The 20,436-nt window shown below is 46.8% G+C and overlaps 1 protein-coding gene across 4 annotated transcripts in view; it reads left to right on the top strand.

The window, feature by feature from the left end:
* The window catches only part of GSK3B (glycogen synthase kinase 3 beta), a 157,826-nt gene extending 138,721 nt beyond the window's left edge, over positions 1-19,105 (top strand). For 2 of the 4 annotated variants that reach the window (XM_055809021.1, XM_055809023.1), the window contains 3 exons: positions 166-352; positions 6,349-6,447; positions 13,190-19,105. In XM_055809021.1, the coding sequence (XP_055664996.1) occupies positions 166-352; positions 6,349-6,447; positions 13,190-13,257 (354 nt within the window). In that variant the 3' untranslated portion in view covers positions 13,258-19,105. The other 2 variants (XM_055809020.1, XM_055809022.1) reach the window with 2 other exon arrangements.
* Positions 19,106-20,436: the final 1,331 nt, after the last annotated feature.

Genomic DNA, 20,436 nt, shown 5'->3' with positions numbered 1-20,436 from the left:
CCCATACTTCCTTGGAGGACTTTGATTAGCACAAACCACAAGTTTGTTCCAGCTTGTTGGGCAACGAGAGGTTTAATTGCTCTGACTTGCTTCTGGTTGGCAAAGGAAAGAAACATACCCAGACAACCTGTTTCTCCTTGCTTGTTGTTTTGGTTTTATTTTTAGGTCTTCCGGCCCCGCACTCCACCAGAAGCAATTGCGCTATGTAGCCGTCTGTTGGAGTACACCCCCACTGCCCGCCTGACTCCCCTGGAGGCCTGTGCGCACTCTTTCTTCGATGAACTACGGGACCCAAATGTCAAGTTACCAAATGGGCGAGAGAAACCTGCACTCTTCAATTTCACCACTCAAGGTAGCCTGTGAGCACTGAAAGATCCCTTCTTTCGGGAGAAGCACTGGGATAAATGTTGGTTGTAATGCAGATGTCGCTCCCTAAGAAGTTAAAATCTGTGAGCAGGACTAAGGGTATTAAGCAGTTGTATATCCAGCCGTCTGTTTCAAAAAGAGAGGAAAGGAACTTGGAGAAATGAGTTTTAGAGTTTTCAGATGCCTGGTGCCTTTGATTCAAATTTTGTGCAGGGTGGTTACTATTGGATTGCATCAAGAAGGTTTGCTTTTGCAGCTCAGTGTCTGCAGCCGAGCTGATGGTTTTGTGTGAAATAGCAGTCAGCGGATATCAGTGGAGATTAGGTTATCATTTGGATATTAGTGGAGATTAGGTGATCATTTGGAGATGATCCTGCTCCTTCATACGTGAAACTTCATACCATAGCAAGGAGTAATGTGTATTAGGTTTGGCAGGACAGGTTGTAGTGTTGCTGCGTCCATTTTGGGTCTGGATGTGAGATAAATACAGAGGCTTCAGTGTCCAGATTTTATCTGCTGTACAGTTCATCTGGCGTTACATTGGCTCGGTCATTTAGAAACTGTAAAAATGATGGACAACTAACTTTATTTGAAGCCAGACTGATACCAAATTTTAAAACCATTTATGTGGGTTTTTTCCACAGAAGTCAGAAATGTAAAACTGATATCCCCCCTAGAACAGTTTTGCCTGCCAAGACAGAGAATGTGAGAACTATGGCATACAAATATGCTATTAATTAATTTTGGAGCACTTTTTAAAGTTATTAGCTGCCAGCTCTCACCCTTGGAGCAAGAATAGATCTGTGTGCCTTTTCTGTTTGAAAGTCTAAAACACCTTTTGGCTCAGTTAGCATCGATGTAATTTTTCAGACGCTTCAGTGTATGCAATGCCTGTCTGCCAAAATGTGAAACAGAGCCCTCTCCTTCAACATGTGGAGCCCTTTCATTTAAGAAAAAAAAAAGAAAAAAAAAAAGAAAAAAAAAAAAAAAAGGGTAAGGGGGAGAGGGCCAAAAAGCTTTATGTCTGTACAAAGTGATATTTTAAGCTGCCTGGAAATAAACTTCTGACTCGCTTTGAATAGCTGCATTGCAGAAGGTAAATATATTAAATATACTAAAATATTTCCAAAGCATGAATAGCTTAAACTGTTCAAGAAAATAGTTTGTGCTTCCAGGTCACTGTCCTCTGTGCTGATTCATCTATTGTTATGAAATTAGTACTTACGTTACAAGTCCTATTTACAGGTTACAATACTCCTGAATTGCCTTTTCTTCCCACTCTAAGGCCATCTTCAGCAGCTAAGATAATTTTGATCCCAGTATCTTGATACAGCTTCACCCCTGTTTTTGAAAGTATTTCTTGTTTCTTAATGATGTTAAGGTTGGGCTTATCTACTACATGAAAACAAGGATTTTAAAAAGGGTTGGAAAGCTCTATAGCAAGTCTTTTTTAAAAATCCTTAGGGGGAAAAAATAACTATGTATTGGGAATGTGTCCCTGGTGTGGCAGTGTGGAAACTGCTGGGTAAGCTACCCAAATGCTCAAGCAGATTTAAAGCTCCTCTTTTGCCATGCTGAGGAGCTGATGTGCTCTCCCCTTGCACAGTGACTCATGGGAATGGCAAGAGAAATCAGTTCCAGTGGAGCAATTTCCTTAAAATTCAAAAAATCAGGTTTCTCTCATTGGCAGGTGCCAGTTTCACCATCTGAAAAGGGAAGGCAGGACAGAGGCTGGTCGCTAACGCATTTCCAAATAAGCTATGTTGCAGATGACCAGCCAAATTAAAAAAAAAAAAATAACCAGAGTTTTTTTAAATAAATTAATCTATTGCTTACCATGGTGATTTTAAGACCTTTGTGATTAATAAATGTGCAGCAGTGAGTTTTGTATAGCAGCAGTCCTGATTGCAACCTCAACATACACCAGAAGCTTTTGCTCCTCCTGTGACCGCTGTGTGGTCCTCACGCTCTGGCCAGACTGTGCAAGGTCCTGTCAGATGGGCTCGTCCAGAGCAGAACTCCCACCTGGGAAATAATCAGGTCACTGGGAATCAGATGATGACTCATGTTACATCATCTGTGGTAATTTAAAAAGTAATGAAAGACATCTTTTTGTTTTGAATGAGATTTGTTTTCAGCAGACAATATTAGGTTTTAGAAGTGTTTCATTTGGCTATATCCAGTTGCCTGAAACCCATAAAGTAGGAGGTTGCTGCAGAAGGCTTGAAGGCAAAACTGTTAGAAATAACAATGTAAATCTGACCATTAGTGCATTGGATTGATTTTCAGGAAGAACCTAAGCGTCATACTGAATCTGCTGATCTGGGCACTGATGCTGCTCAGATTAGGAAAAAAAAGCAGTGAGAGTACATGGAAGATAAAGATCGTGGTCTTTGGCTGCCAGCAGTAGTTGTGGGGCATGTAGGTGCCTACTGGATTGTAGAGATGAGGTCTGTTGAAGAGGTTTGTCTGGTCATTCTTAATGCCTTGCCTGTAGGTTTCTCTTAGTTTTTAAAGAGATGTTATATGCTAACTGGGGTTTGAAAAAATTATTTTGGCCAAGGAGGTATCCACTAGCCGTAGAGCTGCAGTTCAGTGGCTGTCAGATCTGCAAGACCCGCAATTTTTCTTTCGGAAGTGGAATTTTCAAACAATCTGTGAAATGACGAGTGTTTCCTGAGCTTCTTGTAACATGTTGGTGATTGTGCTGAGTCACAAACGTTACTGTCACTCCGTGTTGGCCATTAAAGACGGCAAAATTCTTCTGTGATTCAGTGCTTAGCAATGGTTATCATGCTTCTGGTGACAAATTGCTTTTTTTGCTAAAGTGTGGGTGGTTTTGTTTCACTTTTTTAAATGACCCTGGCTTGTGACCTTTAAAAAAAAAGACTTGTGTGTATATATGTATATATATATATATATACACACACACACACACACGCACATATAAACCCTTCATTTCTAACCAGACTGTTTCAATGTGACCAGAAATTCTGAGTGCCATCTAGCTTTTTTAGGCAGAGTACTCCTGCTCAGGGCATGTGGAGGGGGGAAGAAAGAAAAATTATGAAACTTGTGCTGCTTCCAGCACTCCTCTAGGTTGAGGAGAAACTGCTGGAATAACTTGGGTTAAGTGAGGTAAGTTTCCATGACAAAGCAGACATGATACAAGACTAATTTTTCCAGGGGATTCTGGTAGTGTTGATATATCAAATGTTGTGATAGTGAAAAAGGGCACTGCACTGTTTCCCAGCATCAAGCATTTTCTTGTGTTTGGGGAATGAAAATGATCTGGTGTTCTAGGAAAACTGGAAATTTTCATTCCTGCTCCTTATTGGAGATGTCAGCTGGCTGCACATGGCATGATTGGATCAGGAGGAAGCCAGAGATGTTTTCCCAGCTAATGTGAATGGGTGTTGGATCTCATAAATGAATTGAAATGGCTGCTCTGTTCACATCATGGTATTGAAAACTTTGTCTGGATTGCCTTGATCACAGTACCTTCTTGCTTGTAATTAACGCAACCTTGAATTGCAGGTTTGATTTAGATTATAGTTCAATAGCTTGTCCAAATGCTGTGTTGGAAATCCCTGAGAGCAGAGGTTCTCAGTGCTTTGTAGACTGCAGATACCACAAGGTCAGGCTTTTTCCTTGGTATTGGCATGTCCCATCCTTGCAGATGGGATAGCTGCAAAAATACAGTAGAGCAAAAATTCAACAAGTTCTCAGGCAAAGCTGCTATTAAACTCCAGCCAAAAAGAGTTCAATGTACTTAAGTTATTTGTCATCTGAATTGACCTGCTCCTCTAAGCGAAGCGGCAAATCTGAATTTAAGAAATTTTGTACCAAGAAAGATAATGCGGGGTTCGAGAAGAACGGAATAAGATCAGTCGTGTAGTCTCTATGCAGGTTCTTTAGGGTAGCTTCAGAGAAATGATTGCACTTGCCTTAAAAACAACAAAACCCAGTATACTTGCCAGAACTGGTGCTGCAAAAGGAGGTGTTCTGATGGCATTAGGTGAACTTACGAGAGGAATGAGAATGGGGTCAAAGTGCCGTTGCAAGGGTGGTGTTCTCCCGGATCAGCTGGTTCTTTGGCCACAGCAGTGTGGGCAGGCTGGAGCTGCATCCTCAGGGCCCTGCTCGGTGCCGGGAGGCAGCAGATGTCATTTGGTTTCCTTGATATTTTAGCCCCGCTTTTGTTGGGGTCGCAGCCCCATACTGCTCCCAGTGATGAGCAGAAAATAACATGGGGATGATAAAAACTTTCAAAAAAGCAAGGTAAACGGCAGATTTCCAGTAATAACAGATTTGAGCAGGAGCTCTAGAAAAAATACTGAAGTAGCAACATTTTCAAGCACAGAGCAGCTAATACCCAAAACAGTATTTTAAAGTACGGGTTTATCACCAGTATTCAGCTTTGACACTTGAGGATTCATGTTTCTTCAGTTTATTTTTCCACTTAAAATGGAAATCTATGAACTTTGGATAATATTATGAATATATGAATTCTGAATTATTCCTACATGAATTTGAGGATTAGTATTTGTACAAGTGCTGTGAGTATTGAGGCTTTCTGGAAGGACTGGCTAGGTCCGCTTAGACCCGAATGGAGTGTTACAGGATAGATTGGGGGGGCTGCAGGTAACGTAGCAACTTAGGTTTATTCTAGACTGGAGTTTGTGTTCATAAGTGCTGAAACGCGGTCTCAAATGGTGTCATGAGAGGCTTGTAAGCAGGTGAGAGTCTGCTGCATCTTGCACTCCCAGCAATAAAGAAACTTAATGTAACTTAATGGAGAAAAAAAATCAAGTAGACTACTGATCCCTTCTAGCCTTAGAGTTAAAGCTTGTGTTAAAGAAAAGCAATAGGCTCTTAGAAATGAGCCCAGATCATTTAAGATTGGGTACAAAACGCCCTTGCTGAACCTATGGCGTGCTTTGGATGGGTTTCTGTACAGCCCTTGCTATCTGGAGGTCTTACGTAAAAAGCTGTCTATTCTCATTTCTTCCCCAGATGACCTCCTGAAGCTCCCAAAGTCATCACTCTCCTTCCATGAGGTGACTGTTCGCATCCTTTTCACTGAATGTTGCTTCCTCAAAAGACAGCCAGCCGCTCCTGTTTCTGAAACAAACAGGACCTGTCTTGTCTCAGCTCAGTCCCACCTTCTGTGAGGCAGTAGATTCTCTTGAAAGGGTGCCAGGAGATTGTCATTCGTTGGCAACGTGTTGCCCTTAATCCTCCCACAGTTGTGGCTGCAAGATGCCTATTTCTCATTCTGATACACAATGAAGCTATATTAGATCTGGAGCCTAAAAGACACGACTATTTTTTCCTCCATTAATGTCTTCGGAAAGAATGGTTGCATCATTTTGTTGTCCATTTAAATTGCCCAGCAGACCAATTCCCTTTGCCTTTCCCTGTGCGTTTAAAGGAGATGTCACCTCTTCTTGGCCTCGCTCAAGGAGAGTGCTGTGAGAGATTGGTCTTGGGTTCCTGGGTCCATGGGAAAGTGATGCTTGAGTGAGCCAAAGAACCAGATCCCTAAAACTCATGGAGCAACTGTTGGAGCTGCTTGCTTGCTGAAGCAGTGCCTGAAGCAGCACCGCTGTGATCAGCTTTCTCCTTGAGACTGATTGCAAGTGGGTATGTGAAGGGGATCCTTCCAGTGCTCCGAAGGAAACGGTTACCAGGCTGTGATAAGGAACAGGCTTGGCTGGTTCTTTGCTAACTCCCAAGCTGCTCTCTTTCTCTAGGAAATAATAATTCTGACAGTCTTGCTTTGGAGGCTGCCTTGCCGAATATCACCGTGGTTTCCTCTTGCTGGTTGGCAAAGAAGAAAATGTAAAGCAACCTTTAGCTGTAAGGGCATGCGTGTCACCCAAGGTTGCTGTTATGGGGGGGAAACCCAAGGAGCTGAACCTGCATGTGGGGCTCTTCATGGATGATGAGCTAACTCTGTTTGTTCTACCTCCCCTCCAGAACTGTCAAGTAACCCATCTCTGGCTTCGATCCTCATCCCTGCTCATGCCCGGAACCAAGCAGCTGCTTCAACCCCTACAAACGCTACAGCGGCCTCAGGTGAGAACATGCAACTGCCTCCCTCCCCACCCTTGCTCCCCCTGCCCAGGCACCTTCCCTCAGCTAAAGCCCACGATGCTGCCTCGGCCCTTGGGGTAAGTGGGGGAGGAAGGGTTTGTTCCAGCATCACCTGAAACTCGGTCTTGGCAGGTGGTCATTTGGGTGCCAGCTGTGGTCACCAGTGCAAATCCTAACCCAGAGGGCACTTGAACTCTGCATTTGACTGTTTAGTTTGTTGGGGCTTCTCACTCAGAGTTCCACCATTAAAAAAAAAAAATAAATCATTATTGCACCTAGTTTTTAGCAAGCCTTGTGGTTTGGTTTGCACCAAATTTCTGCGCTGTCAGCCAGTCTGAAATTGATGCTGACTTGGAGCATGAGTTTGTGATGCCTAGGAAGAGAGGAAGCGGCTGGCTTAGTGCATGTGGCCTCTGTGGAGCGTGGATGGAAAGGATTTTTTCCTCCAAGGCTTTAGCACTTAAAAGTTTCGTTAGGGCGTTCAGTCAGCGTGCTCACTGCCTCATCTCAGTAGTTGTAGTTGCTTCTTACTGAGTTTGCTTGTGTTGTCTTTGGGCACAAAGCAGATGCTTTTGGGTTTTGGCCAGCACAGAGTGAATTTCTTTTTTGCCGTTCCCGCTCGCTCTCGAGTTTCTATCAGAAACCTTTTAAAAGCTTACTGTTGGCCTGCAACCCCTCCACGTTGCATTCTGTTTCCAATGAAAGCTTAAAAGCCTGGTCATATCAGTTGGGAGACTCCCAAAGAAAACCCGAGGTGCTGCAGGATGTGGCAGAGGTGTCCGAGTACGTGGTACTCTGCCCTGAGTCAGCCCTGAGTCAGCGCGCCAGCTGGCTGTCTCAGGGCTTGGGCGACTGAAGGCAAACCACAAAATGGGTGTGCTTCTATACATCTGCCTGCAAGTCAGCCCCACGTGACAAGGGCTGTGATCCCCTTTTGAGGTGCAGGACGCTTACTCCACGTAGGAGAGCTGTTAAGGGGAAGCCCAAATTAAAAAGGTATTCTTGAAACGTGCAGGAAAGCGTATCCAGGTTGACGTGCTGGACAGTTACCTGCTATCTGATGCGCTTGGTCCAGCCAGCGCTGTGTGGAAAGCGTTTTCATACTTCAAGACAGATAAGATGCACCCAAGGTTGAAAGATGAGGCTTCTCTCTGAAAATATAGTAGCAGTAGATAAAAGATAGAATCTGTACAATTTATCTGCTGTGAACTTAAGAGGAAGCAAAATTGCTATTTTCAGTTTTAGTATGTTTGTTTCATACACTTGGCAGTATTTTGCAAATAGTCATGTTTTCTGTTTCCCTTTTATGTGCATCTGTTGCTCAACGATGAGTGAAGGGGAAAAAAAAGGAGATTAAGTAGTAAAAGTGATCGAAAAACTACAAAATGCAAACATGCTAAATTATTTTAAGCCCTGCTGAAAAACATTGTTTCACTTAATGTTGTTTTCAAGCCTTTTAAGGAGTTCTCTTTGCCAAGATACATCTTGAGAAATTAACGGGGTTAAGAAATCTGTTGTCACCCAGCACTTCCCAAGAGTTCATGGAGGGGGAAATGCATTAGGCTGAGTCCTAAATGTGGAGTATTAAAAAAAAAACTAAAAAAAAACCAAAAAACAAGAAAAAAAAAAAAAAGACAAAAAAAACCCAACCCCACCTTCTTGATATCAACATTTTTAAACCTTCTGTTCGCAGGCACTGCACTGAGTTGGGATAGGACCTCTTATTCATAGTTCAGAAACCAAAAAAACGGCCTTGCAGCTTGGAAACAAATGGAGAAATTAAGTTCATTATTTGGCAACTTGCAGCTTTAGGTTTCTGCAGCACAGCTGGCTGGTAGTTTCTTACTCATGTGAGGCGCTCACAGCAGGCGCTGGGTATCTCGTCAGAGCTGTGATTTTTAGGATTAGGCGCTGTATGAGGTTATGTTAATCTGTTGTGCTTTGCATGCTGATGTTACGCTTAGCCAGAAATGTTTGTAGAAGGGGTCCCTTCTGCTGAAGTAGCATAGGAACAGCGCTCCCACCTAACCCAGGGCATCCCGACAGGCAGGAGGCTTTTCTACAAAACGTTTGCTTGTGTGACTAAGCAGTACAGGTTCAGAAACTGCTTTTGTGAGTGGTGGTGGTGGTGCAAGGAAACAGAGCTCTCAAGGCAATTCAAAGGGCAAAGCGAGTTAGGTGTAGCTGTAATTCACATCGTTAGTGTGTAACTTGTGGCTCCCTCTAGCAAGCAGAACTGACACGGAGGTTCAGTCGCCCGCTGTGAGGTCCGGCGTAGCTGCCTGCTCCGTAAGCTTGAGGCACAGGCGCGTGTACATCGAAAATGGTGTGCTCGTTCCTTGCTGTAGCTAATCCAGGTGGGTGGTGGTTACCTGCTTGCAGAGTCGCTCCATTTTCCTAGCTGTCACGTTGGTACGCAGCCATGTCAGGTTGTTTGATAAGGTGTAAAGCGCTGCTCTTTATCGTGCACCAAGGCAAGGTCATAGTTAGAGAATAACTAGAAAAATTAGTTCTGCCTGAAGTCTAGGGAAGTTGTGTTTGTCAGGAGACTTGTGCTGACCAATATGACCCACATCTGCATTTTTAAAAGTTACTCAAAACAAGTAATTTTTGTTAACTGATAGATTGACCATGGTGATTTCAACAGCCCAATGCAACAGTAATCCTGGGATCACGATCTTAAATGGAGGGGAATTATTGTAGGTAACTTGAGTGTTCAAAAAAGTATTTGTCGTAAATTTCATCTTCTCTTGAGATGTAAAGCTGGGCTCACTGTACTAGTGGAACCTGGCTTTGCAGTGGGAGTGTGAAGCCTTGGTGCACCAGTGTTAGTAAATTCACCTAAACGTTTATGAGAAATTTCCTGTGATGTTAGTGGCATGTCTAAAGCAAAGTAGAGGAAAAGGAAGACGTGAGTTACTGGCCTATGCTTGAAAAGTGCTAGCTTTCTGTGAATTATACTGGCCATTGATTGAAAATGCCGGTACAGTCTTATCTGGGTAGATCCTGACGTGATATAGCTGGAGGAGGGGGAGGGTGGTTTCATAGCAGCTACAGCATCTGAGCGGGGAGCACGCACACCAAGCTGAATGCGTACCTGCTTGTTGTGACGGCATGTTTCTCTTCCCGGCTCAGCCAGCAGCAGCAGCTACCTCTGTTAGTCAGCATTAAGATGGGAAGAGCATAATGGCCATCTGCAGGGGAGTTGTGCCAGCAGGGATGCTGGGGTCGTCGTCTTAGGCATCCCGCTGCGTTGATCCCATGTAATCCCAAATGCGATGGTGTGCCTGAACTTACAGCAACAAAACAGATTAGAGCTGGTGTTACCTACCAGTGTGTGGCGGTTGAAAAAGACAACAGTGCTCCATAAAAAAAGATTTAGTGCATTTATGGTATTCCCACTGAAGGAATTTTGGAAAACTTTAATTCCTTAACCAGAAGAGGGGCAAGCAATTTGCTTAGGCGTCTGCAAGCTCAGCACAGGGATGTGTCCACGACAGGGAAGTAAAACTTGTGTGTTTCAGGCTCTGAGCCCTGGATTTCTACATCCGTAGGCAAGCACGATAGGGAAACTGGGCTTTTCTCCTCCTTCCGCTTGGCCCCTCAGCTGTCCTGTGAGGACTCCCAGGCTGGTGGTAGTTTTGTGTCTGTATCCTTGCAGATGAGCAGCACGGTCCGTCAGCATTACAAATCCAGCCAGCTAATGCTGTCATTAGCGCTAATGGGCTTTCTCAGACTGAGCTGGCGCCTCTGTCTCTCCGAACTGTAGCCTCATCTTTCCTTTCCGGGAGGTTTCTAAGGAGTGTCACGCACCCTCCAAGAAAGCGGAGGCATTCCTCAGAGGGGAAAGCTGAACCGGAGGAGGTGCTCTACACTGATGAGAGATACTTTTTCCCTCTGGAAGGACTCTTGGAAGTGGCTGATGCTTAAACCCTAATGGGGTTTCTTTGCCCGCCCAGGCAGAGGTGTCAGGTGGGTGATGTAGGACAAAGAGGCCGCCCTGACCTCAAGCCGCAGCCTGCGAAGTCATCTCTGCTGCACCAGAAAGCTGCATGTCAGCTCCTGGCTCCCCGCTCCAGCAGGGCTTCCAGGGACCCAGGCCACCGCCTCACAAAGCACCACTTCCAGCAGCGTTGCCCAAGGCCTCGCTTTTCTTTCCAGGTGCCCAAATACTCATTTCTCGCAGTGAGGAGGAGTAAATGAATGTCCGGAGACCCTCACGCTCCACTTGTGCTCTTTTCCTCACACTCCAGCAAAGAGACACTGGAACAAGCCCCCGTTTGTTCCCCAAACATCTTGTCGATGCAGAGTCAAAGAACTATCTGGAATGTCAATATAACTGCATTATCTTGCAGGTTTGGAGCCAGTACAGCCTTGGGCAGGCTCTGCTCTCCGTCCCAGCCTGGGTGGACTCCTGTACGTTGTTGCGAAAGGCCCCATGCAGATGTCTTGGGCTGTGTCACCTGGTTTATTTCCTTTTTAACATGTGGTGCATATTACTTCTCAGGAACTCCCCCATTAGAGTGATGATAGAAAAGGAACATATGTTACATGAAGTAGCTCCATCCCCTCCTTTTTTTTTTTTTTTTTTTTTTTTCCCCTTTATCTTTGCTCAGTAGCAATGTAATGATAACGATTTCAGCCTCTGCTGTCTTCAGGAACAGGAGATCAAAAGGCACGTTTCATTTCAGCAAATGAATACAAGCACGCTGTGTACACACACAGGGAGATCCTCTGCCAGCAGCACGAGCTCCAGCTGGACCGCTCGCATCAGCCGCGGCAGATGTTGCGTTAACTGGAGTTTATCCATACCTGAAAATTAATCTAGACCAGGCGCAGTGAGAGTTTAGAGTGTGGAAACTATTAGCGCTCTGGCTGGGTCACTTTTGATTTCCGTGGTCATTGTTGGTCTGCATGCATATGGGATTTGGGAATTGCTCCTTCAGGGAAATTCTCCACGTAGGAGGGCCTCTCCTGTGCGCAAGGCTAGCTTTCCATCTAACGCCGCTACTGTCGCCATGCTGCCTTGGTGCCTTGACTGCATGAGCTTCTTTTTGTCATAGTGGTCATTCCTTCGTTAGGGGGGGGTGCAAATAGTTTGAGGTGAGGGGAAAGGAAATGGGAAACTCCCAGAGCAGTTATCTGGCATCCTCTGCCCACAGGAGGATTTCTCTTGCTTCCCACACACTCCTCGCAGCATTTCCTTTTCAAACAGGCATCATCCTCTCTTCCCACTTGTCCCTTGTATTCCTGGATGCTGCCGTTTGTTTCATTTCCTAAATTTGTTGCCGTTGTCTCTGTACATTACTTAATGTGTCAGTCGGGAAGTGCTGCCCATCTCTAGGCTCTCATTCATTGCTTTGCCTTTGCTCCCGGCTGCGATTCCAGCTCGGGCGGTCAGCGTGGCAGGAGGAGGGTTCTGAACAGGTGACGGCAGAGCATTGCCCGGCTGCGCTGCCTTGCCAGCTCTTCTGTGCTGGAGAAGCATCACTGCATCCCCGCCGCCCACCAGTCCTATTCTGTCGTATCTATTATTTATGCTAGTCACACTGGCCTTCAGCCTGAGGTCAGTAAATCTGTTCTTTTTGTGAGCCTTCTTCCCCGTGTCTTTTTGAATGCAGTGTTTGCCCAGTCTGCCCTCTTCTGTACTGAGGTAATAAGTGTTGTCTTTTTTTTTCCCACCCCCACCCCGTTGCAGTGTTGATAGCTTTGCAGTTTACTGAAATGAAGCAGGAGAAATGCGTGAGGGTCTCTTGTAGACCACAGGGTGGTTCCAGATAAAGTTAATACACTTTTTTTCCCCTACAAACTAGTCTAATACGAAGAACAAATTTCTTTAGAGAAAATACCTGATGCATGTTGGCTCTATGAAAACACCATTACAGTAGATTCCCTTTTGGTATTTCTTTGCAAACCCTGTGTTTTCTCGGCATGCCCTTTGACACGTGCCTGCGATCCTCTGACTTGTCTCTCTGGAAGCGCTGCCCCTCCCAGAGAAGAGAAGGTGCTGGAGACCATTTACTGCGGAGGCGCGATCCTCTAGCAGTGCCACATGCTTGTGTCAGCCTGGCTACTGGCTTCGGGCCTTGGAGTTAATCTGCTCGAGCGCTTGGGAGGGTGGCAGATCCAGCTTTGGTTGAGCAACACAGAGTAAAGCAGTAGACCTGAAAGCCATTTTCTGAGGCAACAAGTGCGCGAATTGCATGTTAACGGGCGAGCTGTTCCGGCCGGGGAAGCGGGCTGGTCGTGCTCGCTCTCTGTGCCCACTCGCACAATTAACAGGCAGCTTTGTCACAGGAAGGCCTAACGATACGAGGCTCGGGCACCAACATGAAACCTTGCAGTGGCCGCGCATACCGGCGGTGCTGGCGTGCCTTGCTCCGCGGTTACACTTACCAGAATGAAACCTGGGCGACTTACCACGGCGTGGGCAGTGTTGCATCCTGCGAAATCTGCTAGAGCCCAGCTGGGTGTTTGCGTGGCAGCCTGCACCTGCCCTGGGCCTGCTAAAAGACCATCTTCCCGTCCTCTCCCCAGACCGCACTGTTCCACCTGCACCCCTGACGTCAGGACAGCATCCTGACCACACGGCCTCTCGGTGGGAGATGTGGGTTTCCCCGTGCGGGAATGTCATAGCTGTTGTTCCAATGTTGTCTGTATTTTGGAGGTAATACTGGTTGTTTTTTTTTTTCTCTCTTCCTTTCCTCTCGCCTGTCGTTTGCAGATGTTAACGCAGGAGAACGAGTTCAGACCAATAGTGTAGCTACAGCATCAGCCTCCAACTCCACCTGAACCAGTACCAAGCAGCCAGCTGCACAGGAAAAATCACCAGTAATTTGAGTCTTGCTCAGCAACACTGGTCACATTTGGAAAGAAAATTAAAAAGAGGAAAAAAAAAAAAAAAAAAAACCAAACCAACAAACCAACCAACCTGTTCATTTTAGTGTTCAATTTTTTATTATTATTATTGTTGTTCTTATTTAACCTTGTAAAATATCTATAAATACAAACCAGTTTCATTGTATTCTCACTCTGCAGGGTGTCCGGGGCAGGGGACTAGGTGGGGGGAGGAGGGAAAGCGGAGCAATACAACACACCAATGTCTCTCCCCTCGACAATCTCTTCATGTTGGAAGTTTGCTGTTGTGTACTTCAGAACCAGGACTCTTGCCTCATGCCCCCTCCCACAACAGAAAGAAGGAAAAAACAAAACAAACAAACAAAAAAAACAAAAAAAAAAACCCCAAACCTCATTCTCTGCTGAAGTTCTTTTTTTTAAACCTCTTTTTTTATTTTCTTTTTAAGTGAAGTTTCGGACTTTGATGTAGTGCACAGCTTGAATTTGGTCGGGAGCTTAGCAGGGGTCATTCAACAGAGCTCAGCGTTGCTTGTCAGCAAACCCATATCCCAGGTTGTCCGAGGAGCTGCCCCGGCTCGGTGTGGGAAGCGGGCGACGCGGTGGGAGCAGAGGGTGGGGGTGGGGGGGTGGGGAGGGTTTTCCGTGTGTCTAAGGCTTGAACCGCTAGTGGAAGCCTTCCATTTGAAAAACCAGTGCTAGCAATGAAGAAACCTGCAGCTTCGTGATGGGAAAAGTCTTCCCCCTGTGGGTTCTATATAATATAATACACACACATGCACCAACACAAGCTTTACCAAGCAGCTCCTTTGCCCGGCGCAGCTCCTGCCGCGTGTCGCGGGCCGGAGCGGGGCAAAGCGGCCGGCGGAGGCGACCGGCCAGCTCCCGTCTTCAGCAGAGAAGAGCAGATGAACAAAACCCTCAGAGGGGGCAGGGACCCAGCCGGAGATGTTAAGGGTCTTTTTGGAAAGTGGCCACTGTGAAAGCTTATTGGTTTTTTAGGGTTTCTCTCCACCCCTTCCCCCCCCCACCCCCTGCCACAATCTCCCCCTCCCCGCTCTCGATTTGAACAGGCTTCCCTTTCCCAAGGTGCGTACAGGAAAAGGACACCAGGGTTTATAATGTGAACTGTAACAGTCTACTGGTTTATTTTGTAATATTTTTTTAACTGCAGATTTAACTTGCAGGATGCCACATTCTCCGATAGTTCTGATTTTAAATCCACAGCTAGCATCTGTATTTAATTTCATCTTTTTTAACCTCTTGCTTTTTTTGATCTCTATTTATTGATGCGTGTTGCCACGTTGCCATTATGTTTTTACATTGGTAGAATATTAAAATACAGATCCGAGTGCTCTCGACAGTAATTTGTACCTGCTGACTGTTAGGAAAGCTGGCTATATATGAGTGTGTGTGTATATATATTATATAAATATATACATGTATACATAGATACAATACTGCTTTTTTTTTTATTTTGTCTACGATCTCGAAACAGTCTGACTGAAGTGTGAGGTGAATGCTTGTTCTAGTCCATCTGTTCAGGGTCCGGGTTTCCTCCCTGCGACGGCGTGTGGCGCAAGCATCCACATCTCTTTTCCTGAAGTCCAAGCAATATTCCTCGGGAAAGGGTGAGGTGAGCGGCCGGACACAGCCGCGGCGTAGAAACGAGACTTTGGGGAGACCCCATCTTGTCATAGGCTTGCGGTTGGTGTCCGCTCCAGCCTTATCCTCCTCCGGAGAAACTGTAGTCGCCTTTGGTGCTTATCGAGCTGTTGTTCAACCTGCAGATCTCTGAGGCGAGCGGTTGCGTTTCGGGAAGGCGCGGACCTTTGCTTGGCCGGGGGGTAGCGGCCTCGGCAAGCTTGGCCACTGCGGGGGTGACGGGGCTTTTGCTCGCGAGCTCGGTGCATTTCTTCTTGTACCTCTTATGCTGTTGACGCAGGAATTCTTGGAAACTATCTTTTAGCAGCCCTGGAACTGATAAAAGCCCTGCCCTCTTCCCTCCTGCCTGACCCACAGCGGGGTTGGGGAGGCAGGAGATGTTTCAAGAGTGACCACCTACCATGAAACTGGTAAACCCTCACGTCATGCCCCTCGGCGATTTGCTGGCGGGCACACACACCGACACACACACAAAAGGTTTTAAAGCTTTTAGCTGTTCAATTCTGTCTGACTGCAAAGGAAAGCACGGCCGTGTTTAGAAACGGGCTTTCCAAATCCTTACGTGCGACTTAATAGAAAGTGCTGAGGAGCATCTTGGTGCGAGGGCTCGGCTAGGCGGTGTCCCGCGAGGTAAGTGCCGCGGCTCGGCTGACCCAGTGATCCAAATAGACGCAGGAGACTCCAGAAGTAGGACAGCGGCAGGGCACGGATCGGTGTGCAGGTGAGACTGCTGAGGCGCTGGCCACAGGTGCTGTTATTCGGAGGCAGTAAAATAGTGAGTCTTTAAAAAAAAAAAAAAAGGTAATTAACAAATAATGAAGAAAAATTGCTGCTTGTGCCAGGAAATGTGGCTTTACTTCTTTTTCATTTTATCTTTTCGTTTAAGACTGGCGGAGGGGAGTTAACAACTTTTCTCTCTGGTTTTGTGACTGTGCTGGCGTCTGTGTGTGTCTCGTGTGTGTGTTAGGCTGGGGGGAGGGTCGGGGGCACCCCTCTGGTTTTATTTCTTTTTTTCAAGGATCATGGCAGGATCACACACTCTTTTATACAAGTTAGATCCAGGTCTTTGAATAACCTTTTTTGTAAATAAGAAAGAAAAAAAAAACACACAAAAAAAAAATACAACAACAACAAAACAAAGCTCCTCACCAAATTCAAGCTTGTACATTATTATTTTTGGTTGTTTTTGAATTTTGAGTTTTATTGTTTTGTATGTAAATATGTGGACCCAGGAACTGTTATTAATGAGCAAAAAGTTACCGTTCAGGGCAGTGATTCTGTTTAATAATCAGACAAAATGTAGACGAGCTTTTTAAAGCCATATAGTTTTAACTCTGTACAGTAGGTACCGGCCTGTATTATTGTAACAATAACTCTAGCGATGTATAGTGTATCTATATAGTTTGGAGTGCCTTCGCTTCCGTGATTTTTTGAATTTTATTTCCCTCCTCCCCCCCAGCCCCCCCCCCTCCCCCCAACCTTCTTTATAAACGTCTCCCACCCAAACCCGCATCTCTGCTCCTGAACCCGCTTTCTAACTCTTTGAGTGCTGTAAGGTTTCGGTGATACCCTGATAGTAGCGGAACGAAAGGAAACCGTCGCCACCGTCATCCATTTCATTGGAGCCGTGGCTTTGTTCTGGATGTCTCCAAGTTGCCCGCCCTGCCCTCTCCTCCTCCCGCTAGCAGCGACCGGTTTCGTTCGGACACTTGCCCCAGCAGCTCGTGGCGACTTGGCTCGTCTCTTTCCCCCTCGTTCCTGCGCCCAGGAGCTGGGAGGCAGCAGCTTCCAGGAGGCCTGGCCCTTCCATCCTCCCTGGCTGTGCCGGGGGCAGCAGAAGGGACCCCTGGGGAGGCAGACCCCGCCGCGTCCCGCAGGGATGCTGCGCTCGGAGCAGGGATGCTGCGCTCGGAGCCGTGCAGGGGCAGCGCTGTAGGAGACCGCGGTGGCTTTTTCTGCCAGGGGGACTTTCTGTTCCGTTTTCTTCTCCCTGTTTTTCCCTCCCCGAAGTCACTTTTGTTTTCTTGAGATAAGTTTAACATGACTCTTGATTTCTTGTGCCCAGCACGAAGGCCTTGTTTCTAAAACTAGATTGCTTGTGTTTTACTACCTTGTTAGTATTCCACATAAGATTGTCTTGAATGGGAAAACACTTAACTCTTTACCAAACCAAAGGTTGCTCTTTTATTTCGAAGCATCTCGTGTTCATTCCAGTGAAGCAGAGGCTGTGCTTTCTTTCTGGTGACACGACGGTCAGTGGTACCAGGCTGTCGGTGGCAGCCTGCTCAGAGCTGTCCCCCGTTTCTTTTACTCTTTGGGGCTTGTTTTTAAATCCGCTCTAGTCCTGCTCTGTCCTGTGCGTCCGCCCTGCCGTGGCGTGGGTCTCTGAGCCGGACTCAAGTGCAGTCTGTCTCCCCCGATGGACACCCGCTCAAGATGCTGGTGTTCTTTAATACTAAACTTACCTACCTTGCTGGGGGGTGGGGGGTGGGGGGGGTGGGGAATTGCCTGCAAAAGAAAATTGGCTGGTAGAAGATCCCCAGATACTTCGTCCCCTTATTTCGAAGCCAAGCTTAACCTAAAATAACGGCAGGTGCCTGCGACTCGCAACGTAAAATTTCCCCCCAGTTTTTAGTACTTGGAAAAGTAGAAGTCAAGCAGCCTGTCAGACTCGTACTCCTGTACTAGGAACCTCAGCCACCGCGGAGAAAAAGGAAAAGCCGATGAGGAAAAGCACAGTAGGGTATTCGGTCCGGGCTCTGCCTTTCGGAGACTGCAGCGGGTCCCCGGGGTGGCCGCTGGTTCCCACGGGGCTCTCAGCCGGTTCTGGTCGTAGTTGGCTTCGTTTTGCAACACTGCAATAACAGCAAAACGACAGGAAAGGAAAACAGTACCTAAGGGGTTAGCTCGAGAAAAGTAGCTTCCTTGTGTTGGTCTTTCTCAATTTATTTTTTAATATATATATATATATAAAATATATTTATATATATATAATTTGCTTGCCTGTAAAATTTGCGTTCATTAATGTGTTGCTGATGGATCACTTGGGCCTGTACACACCAATTAGCGTGACCACTTCCATCTTAAAAAACAGAAATCTAAAAATATATATATATATTAAGGACTGTGGGTTGTATACAAACTATTGCATACACTTGTGCAAATCTGTCTTGATTTAAAGGAAAAGCAAAACCTGTATAACATTATTACTACTTGAATGCCTCTGTGACTGATTTTTTTTTTTTTTCATTTTAAATATAAACTTTTTTTGTGGAAAGTATGCTTAATGTTTTATTATTTCCCCCGCCCCATTCCCCTTGTAAATACATTTTGTTCTGTGTGACTCGGTTCGGAAATAGTTAACTGGTACTGTAATTTGCATTAAATAAAAAGTAGGTTAGCCTGGAAATGAAATTTAAAAAATACCAAGTGTGTGGTCTTTATTTCAAAAAAAATTGCCCCTTTCTTTCCTCCTCCTCTCTCCCTTCTCCACCCCGTGTTCCTTGCCCTCATGCCTCTTTCCACTCCGCAAGAATAGGTGGACGTGAATCTTTGTAATAATAACTAAAAGAAAAACCACAAGAAATAAGCATGTTTTCTTAACTGAGCTGTGTTATTCCATGCTGTTTTTCAAGAGATGCCAGCTTGTCTATGATACCGTTTGATTTGATGGAGAGAGGAACCCTGGGACATAAATACTTCAAATTAAAACCAACTGATCTTCCTTTACCGTCCACCTATAGATACGAACTTAAGAACCTGTGTAAACTGCTGGCTTTGAATCCTGCACTCATGGTTGTTTGGGGTTTTTTTTTTTTTATATCATTTGATCCCATTAGTAATGTTATTTGGTGGTGATCTGTAAAGTTTGTCGAGACCACGTCCAGTGGACCGTTCCTCCAGCAAATCAGCACGTAGCTATCTCTGAGTTGGGTTTCTGGTACTGGATAATGTATGTATTAAACATGACATGTCTATTAGCGCAAAAGAAAAAAGAAAAAAAAATAAAAATCCTTTTTTGGGCTGGCTGACCTGGCCGAATCCATTCTGTCGCTATCCTAAAGGCTAGATGCGAGGTCATGTGACTGCTGCTTCAATAAAAACAAATTTATATTGCAAAGAGGCTCCTCTTGGTTTGTTCGTGTGCCACCAGCCGTGGTCGTCCCCATCAAACCTCCGCTGGGCTCCAGCCGCAGCCCCTGCTCCGGGAGCTGGGGAGGGGGCACCCAGGGCAGGGGGCACCCAGGGCAGGGGTGGCCGGCCGTGCCCGGGGCGCGGGGGCTGCCACCTCTGGACGGCTGCTCCGGGAACAGCCCCGGCGGAGCAGCGAGGCCGCCTGTGCCCGAGTTTGGCCGGGGCTGGAGAAGAGGGTGCCGGTACCGAGCGGGTCGGTGTGTCGAAGGACTGCGCGGGTGAGCTGGGGACCCTTGGTGCACCCACAGCGTGAGTGTTGCGTTAGGCTCCCCCCCACCCCTTGGCTCCCCCGGGCTGAGCCCTGGGGGGGCTGTTCCGGCCCTTCCTGGGCCCCCCGAAGCAGGTGCCACCCCCCCCGCTCACCGGCGGGGACACGGGTCTCGCCCAGTTCAACCTCTGCGGCTTTCGCAGGCGCTGGGGACAGCAGGGCTGGGCAGCTGCGCCCCAGAAGCAGCGTGGGTCACCCCGGCTGCTGTCCCTTCGCCCAGCACTGGGCCCGCGGTGTCACCAGCCCCGTCGAGCTCATGCACCGAGACCTGGGCAGTCTGCTCCGCCGGGCCGGCCGCTGGCACCAAGGGTGGCCAGTTCCAGCTGCACAGACTTCGCTGCCTGCACCTCGCTCGGTGAGTTATGGATTTAAAGTTTGCTGCTGTCGGGGGGGTCCATCACAGTCCTCAGTAATTTGCGGTGGTGGTTAATTATCTTTGGGCACTTTTCTAGATGCACGTGCACTGGGCCCCCCTGGCTTTTCTGAACTTCTCGCGTGCGAGCGGCGCATTCTCTCTCTGCACTGGCTTTGTACAGGAGCCCCCTGCTCCCCTCTCAGGTCTCACCTCTGAGTGCCAGAGGCCCTTGGCCAGGACCCAGTCACCTCGTCACTTCTCACTAAGGGGATCTTCAGCTGCTTCATGCCTTTTCAGTTTTTCCAGTTGTACCTCCTCTATAATTGTTTTTAACACCCTCCCTAAGCAGTGGGTACCAAAGCCAGCCAGAGGTTTCCTACAGCCCTGGTGTCAAATAAAGGCACCAGAGAGCATCTTGCAGCTGGTGCCTCTGTCTCCTGGCCTGAGGGTTGCATTTGCCCTTCTGTATGGAGGCTGCAGGTGTCCAGTTTTTCCATCACTCCCTCCCATCATAACTCCTGCAGACGTTATCGATGGGACTTCCATAGATTCACCCCAATCACCCTTTTAAAAGATACAATGAAACACCTTAGCATCAAGAGCCAGTCCCCGCACAGCCCTCCAGGGAACAGTC

Source organism: Falco peregrinus, chromosome 6 (genome assembly GCF_023634155.1).
Source record: "Falco peregrinus isolate bFalPer1 chromosome 6, bFalPer1.pri, whole genome shotgun sequence".
Lineage (NCBI taxonomy): Eukaryota > Metazoa > Chordata > Aves > Falconiformes > Falconidae > Falco > Falco peregrinus.
This window is presented reverse-complemented; position numbering and strand designations above follow the sequence as displayed.